Source organism: Pan troglodytes, chromosome 9 (assembly GCF_028858775.2).
Source record: "Pan troglodytes isolate AG18354 chromosome 9, NHGRI_mPanTro3-v2.0_pri, whole genome shotgun sequence".
NCBI lineage: Eukaryota > Metazoa > Chordata > Mammalia > Primates > Hominidae > Pan > Pan troglodytes.
The window spans coordinates 130,868,677-130,874,347 of record NC_072407.2 but is presented as its reverse complement, the minus strand read 5'-3'; the positions used below and the strand labels follow the sequence as shown (position 1 = coordinate 130,874,347).

At 52.0% G+C, this 5,671-nt stretch overlaps 1 protein-coding gene across 2 annotated transcripts; it reads left to right on the top strand.

The window, feature by feature from the left end:
• Positions 1-1,262: 1,262 nt before the first annotated feature.
• TP53AIP1 (tumor protein p53 regulated apoptosis inducing protein 1) lies at positions 1,263-5,402 on the top strand. 2 transcript variants are annotated; one of them, XM_016922265.3, is made up of 3 exons: positions 1,263-2,366; positions 3,394-3,505; positions 4,999-5,402. In XM_016922265.3, the coding sequence occupies exons 1-3, from the start codon at positions 2,226-2,228 to the stop codon at positions 5,004-5,006; spliced, it is 261 nt and encodes an 86-aa protein (XP_016777754.1). In that variant the 5' UTR covers positions 1,263-2,225; the 3' UTR covers positions 5,007-5,402. The 2 variants fall into 2 exon arrangements, with proteins under 2 accessions (XP_016777754.1, XP_063640677.1); XM_063784607.1 differs by lacking the exon at positions 4,999-5,402 and adding an exon at positions 4,331-4,758.
• The last annotated feature ends 269 nt before the right edge of the window (positions 5,403-5,671 follow it).

The following is a 5,671-nucleotide window of genomic DNA, read 5'->3' as shown; positions in this document are numbered from 1 at the left end:
GGGGGTGCTGGGTGCATGATGAGTTTGCATGGCAGCTGGAAGTGCCCCCTCTGAGTGGCTCCCTGGATATCCCGGGACCACTGGCCGTGTGCAACCTGAGTCCCGGCATGAACTCCGCTGGGACCCTCCTTCGTGTTAACGCTTCACTTTTCAAACAGGAAATAGAGGGAAAACAAAGCTGCTTTCTAACAAACGCTTTGATTTTAAAGCCAGAGTATGAGTCAGAAACATCATCCATTGCAGCCAGCTTTACATGGGAATAGCCCAGTTCTTCAAAAGAAGCAGCTGTCATTTCATGGCACCGAGGCATCGTGTTTCCAGAAGAGCCACAGTCCCTCTTGCATTAAGATGGATTGTGACGGACCTCTTAGAGAATCCGACAGTTTCGGGTTGGAAAGGGGATCCCTTTTGTTCTGTCTGGACACTAAGGCAGTGCATCATCTACAGGTGCATCTGCTGCATGGCTGCTGGCTTGTTGCCCGACAAAATGCCCAGCATTGAACCAGATGCATAGGCGTGAACCCTGGAGAATCCTGTTTTCAGTGGCTGGAAGAGGGAGGTGTAGGCACCAGCTCAAACTCTTCACCTCCCGCCTTCTATCCTGCAGACCCCGGCAGGCCACATGGTGACCTTCTATGTCCATCTGGGACAGCAGTCAGCTGCCCCTGCCTCTGCGGGGAGTGAGCAATGGGCCGCAGGATCACTTGTCCTGGGCAGCTCTTCTGGGGGTGGCTTTGCATTGCTGCTGGGTTTTGGGAGTCCAGGGCCTGTGGTCTCCTGGGGGCTGTGTGCAGAGAGTCTTCCCCAGAACCAGATGGGGAAGGGAGCCGCAGGGAAAGAACGTGACCTTTGGGCTCAATCCTGGTATTGAAGCCGTGTTCGTTCTTTTACATTTTCGTAACATGCAGCATTGGGTAAATGCCTTCTGAGTTTGGTTAGTGCTTGTTAAATTGGGCGAGAACTTCATAAGTTTGCAGGAAGTATTCCCAGAAATGGTACACACACAGTACTTAGCGTGGTCACCGCACATGGCCAGCATGTACCAAACTGGTCCGAATTGACTAGAATGGGGAGGGTGGGAAGCGACAATCTCTACGTTCTCTTTAACCTGAGGTGTCTGATGCTACTTGCTGGGCTTCTGGCCTGTGACGAGTACTCCCACTCCCTGCTGCCCTGAGACCTGGGTGGCTTTCAGGGTATTCTTTTTTCTCAGTGCCTTTGTGTGGAGAGCTGCTGTCTCCCTGCACTCTGTGGGTGATGCAGGTGGCGCTGCTGTGAGCTGCCCCTGGAGGTCATGGACAGGCTGTCAAGGATGGGGCCTGCCATACCAGAGCTCCCGCCGCCCTGGGGAAGCGATGTGGGCAGTAGCTCAGAATGCAGCTCCTCCCCAGAGCCTGGGCCACCGGGGACTTGCAGGAGAAAGAACAGGAACGGGGAAGACTGGATGGTCCTGAAAGCTGAGAGGGGCCACAGAAGCCCAGATGACACAGGACTATGGGAGACAAGTGAGGGCACCAGCTTCCCTGGGTTGAGGGACCGTGATACCCAGGAGGGCAGAGAGGGAGACAGGGCCCGGCTGGCAACCTCTGAGCAGGTGAGCGGGAGAGAGAGCAGGACAGAGAAGGCAGCTCTGTGTTCTGCTCTGATCCGTCTGACTCCACACGGATGTGGAGTTCTCTGAGACACCTTTCCCTGAATCTGAGAGCTTACTAACAGAAGGCCGGGCCTCTGAGATAGAGATCAGGCATGTAATGAATGAATGTGAATCATGAATACAGCTGGAGCACCCCTCATCAGGGTAGCCCACACCTTACAACCGTGGACACAGAGGCCTTGTTGCTTCCCCGAAAGTCTAGTTAATGACTAGTTAATGGCTAGTTAATATCTAATTAGTGACCAGTTAACGACAATGCTCCTAACTCCATCATCCCACCCCCTTTCCCCAAATTCAGCACAAATGGCTTCAGTTTGAGTTTCCCAAAGCATCTCCTCAGGTGTGTGGTTACAGCCCAGCCCTAGGGTCTCTGGGTGCATCGGCCTCCCCCTCCCAGATCCAAGTACAACTGAAACCCTAACAATAGAAATCATCATTGCTGGCCCAGCGCTGCCACCCCTGCTTCTGTTCATAGCCTGCTTTGTTTGTTTTTAGTCCCTTAGGCACTGGCCCTAACAACAAATGAGGAGAAGCCAAGTTCTCTGCTTTCTGCAGACAGGGCCTCCCCTGGATGGGATCTTCCTCTGAGGCGAGCTTCAGATCTGCTCAAGCTTCCTGCAGTGGGGCCAGGAGGCAGGGCCCGGGCAGGGGAGACCAGAGCCTCTCGGTGATGCCTCCGAATGGCAGGGCTCAGACACACACACCGGGCTGGGTAAGTCCCTGCAGTGAAAACCGAGACGGTCTTTTGCCTGCCACAGCCCCGGGCAGACTCTGCTCTCACCGTGGTGCCGACATCCCAAGTTTTCAGACTCACCAGGACCCAGTGACAACATCTGGGTCCTCAGAGCTGCATGCAGACTGTCCCCAGTTCAGAGCATTGGACAGAGCTGGGAACTGACAGCCCTGATCAATAGTCCCAAGAGAAAGGCCAGCCCTCCTCCTCCTCGGAATCCTGGGTTTCTAGGAGGCAGAAAGGTTTTCTGAGAAACAAGGCTCTTGGAAGGAAGGTGGTGCCTGGCTGCATCTAGAAAGGGAGAGCTAAATGGAGAGGCTGAACAAAGGACGCATGTGGAACGCATGGGGAGGGGAGGCTGGGGCGCAGGGCTCCGGGTCTGCTCTTCTGCGTCCACCCCGGATCCTGCTTTTGTCCAGATGGGCCTCGGAGCACCAGTCACTTACTCCAAGAAGTCATTTCTTGTGGCCAATAATGAAGATGACGCACTCGGAAGCTTGTGGGCTCTGAGGAGGGGGTAAGGACGCAGGGGCCATGCATTCATCCCAGCACAGGCAGCGCATGGCTCCGGAAGCAGACACAGGCCAGGCCTGGGCCAGGAGTCTGCCAGGAGCCAGGAGCGCCTGCACCTCCCTGGAGGCCCACACTTCTCTCCCCAGAAGCTCACACGCAGCGTCTGAGGTGCAGGGCCCAGGTGTGCTGGGGTGACAAAGCCCCGAGCTGTGGTGATGGGAGGGAGGAAGCGCCGGTCTATGTCTGTTCTTTGGGCTGATTTGCTGTCTCTGTCTTTGTCTCTAATGTCCTTTGCACCACTGACCTTGAGGAGCCTTTTGTTCCTCCTGTCCCAGTTTGGTTTCCATGGGAACCTGAGTGGCAGCGTCATCACTTTGCTGAGGTGAAATGCCCCTGGATGCCATGAATACCTAGGGGAAAACCTGCCAGAGAAGAATAAACCATCCAAGAGACGGCGCTGCAGGCCTCACAGTCTGCTTCCATTTCCTCTCAGGTTTCAGATCTCTTAGTTTTGGGTGCCCAAGTTCACGGAGGGTGCCGGGGAATAGAAGCTCTGTCAGTCTCATCTGGATCTTGGTCCTCAGCAACTGTCTGGATCCTGACAGGTGTGTGATAATTACTTAGTGAATTCATGGGTGTGGGCCGTGATAGAATTAAGTGATTTGATGTCCTCTCGATAAATCCAGGTAACGACATAGGGTTTTTTGAGTTTGACCCTCTCCCGAAATTTGCCATCTGACAAAATGACATCATGGCAGAGTTGTAAACTGCTGTGGATGTATTTTATTTAATTTCTCAAATTAAAATAAAAGGTAATGGTACACTTAAGAGTGGTCACTACAGCCAAGCTGATTGACACCCACTGAACTTTCTGGAATGGGCCATAGGATGCTGGACAATAGGACAGATTTGGAATGAGCAGTCTTCCATTCCAACTTTAGTTTCTGCAAAGCTGTTGAGAGCATGGAGCCAGGCTGCGGGGTCTGGGTTCAAATCCTGACTCTACCACTTAGGAGCTGTGTGTACATGGGCAGGACAACTGGCCTGCCTGAGTCTCAGTGTAGGTGTCTGTAAAATGGAATGATAATAGCTTCTATCTCACAGATTCACTGTGTGGGTAAAATGATAGATGTGAAATGCTAAGAACAGCACCTGTACATAGTATGTCCTAGATATCTTACTGTTATCATTAGCATATTTTGTTTATTCCAAGATACATTTTTTTTGGCCCATTTGATATCTATGAAATCTAAAGATTTTTTTTCCTGTCTTGGGAGATAGAATAATGGTGTGCCTTACAATGGATTGTGTTTTAGATTCACTGAAATTCATTATTGTTGTTTTTATCCCTGGTCTGTAACATGATATTTGGTAAATAACAAGGACTCCATACGTTTTGCAAAGAGTAAATTCTCTCCCTCCCTACTGAGGCCTTGGTCTAGGTCTCTCCAGGCCTTTCCTTCCTGGAGCCACAGTGCTTAGAGACAGGCCACTGGGGTCAGCATTTGAGCTCAGCTATGATCAGAAAAAAGCACCGTTGAGGTTGCAGTGAGCCAAGATCACGCCACTGCACTCCAGCCTGGGCGACAGAGAGAGACTCCATCTCAAAACAAAAACAAACAAACAAACAAAAAGCACCGTCGAGAAATGGCTCCAGCGCTGACTAGCGGCCACCTCATTTCCCCCCTTGACCACTGGGCCAGTTGGGTGGCTAGGTTGCCTCATTTTGCATCCTTCTGTATCCCCAAATCTGAAATAAAAGCTGGAAAAAAATTCTTGTGAAGTTTGCATTCCAATCTATAATATCCACTTGCTAAAAACTAAAAATGATGCATCTCCACAAAACTCTGCAAGGAAAAGTATGCTCCAAGCGTTGTCTCACAGCTATGGCGGGCCCGAGGGCACTCCCAGTATGCACTTCCAAGGACGGTTTGAGAAGTGCGGGTTTGATCATCTATAGCAGATGCTGCTGATGCCAACCAGCAAGCCCCGGGCCCCCGCTGGGTGTCCCCCAGCTGCAGTGGACAGTCATTCCTGCTGACACGTTCCTACCACAAGCCCCGGCATTGATAGCTTGGTTTTGTTTTGTGTTTTTCAGTGCAGTAAGAGCTTGCCTGGCCTGTGTGCAGAGCTGCCTCATCCTGAAATTCTGGGAGTTGAAAGCCCCCAGGGCAACCCTTAACCAATGGGGGAAAAGCATTGGTGTGTAAATCCCCCAGCTTCCCTGGGTGGGCTGCAGCTGAGCCATATTCTACATGACACTTCCGAGGATCCCCAGTGGGCATGACCTCAATCGCCCACATTGGATGCCACAACCTGCACTGGCTTTTCTCCCTTCCCTGTGGGTCTCTCTCTGCACTTCCTCCCTTGTGCATTCTAGGTTCACCTTCCAAATAAATGATGTGCACTCAGGGCCTTGTCTCAGTCTCTGACCTCGGGGAAACCTAAACTAAGAAAGTCGATACCAGAAGCAGCCCTGCGGAGTAGCCCCTAAAATGAAATTCTGAGCTGGGATCGCTTGCTGGACACCCTTTGGCTGGTGGTGTGCAGGGTGGTGAGATCTTACTAAGCCTGTGGTGGCTTGAGATGAGGTCCAGGTATAAAAGGACACACTGGCTCATGCAGCAGCTCTGGCAACAAAAAGGCATGGAGGCAGCGGGGATGGTCATGGCCGTGAAGTGGGCTGGTTTGGCTCATTGCAGTAGGAACCCCATGGAGACAGAAGGATGGGCTTAAGCCCACAACTATCAACTCAGGGCTCACTTTGAGGC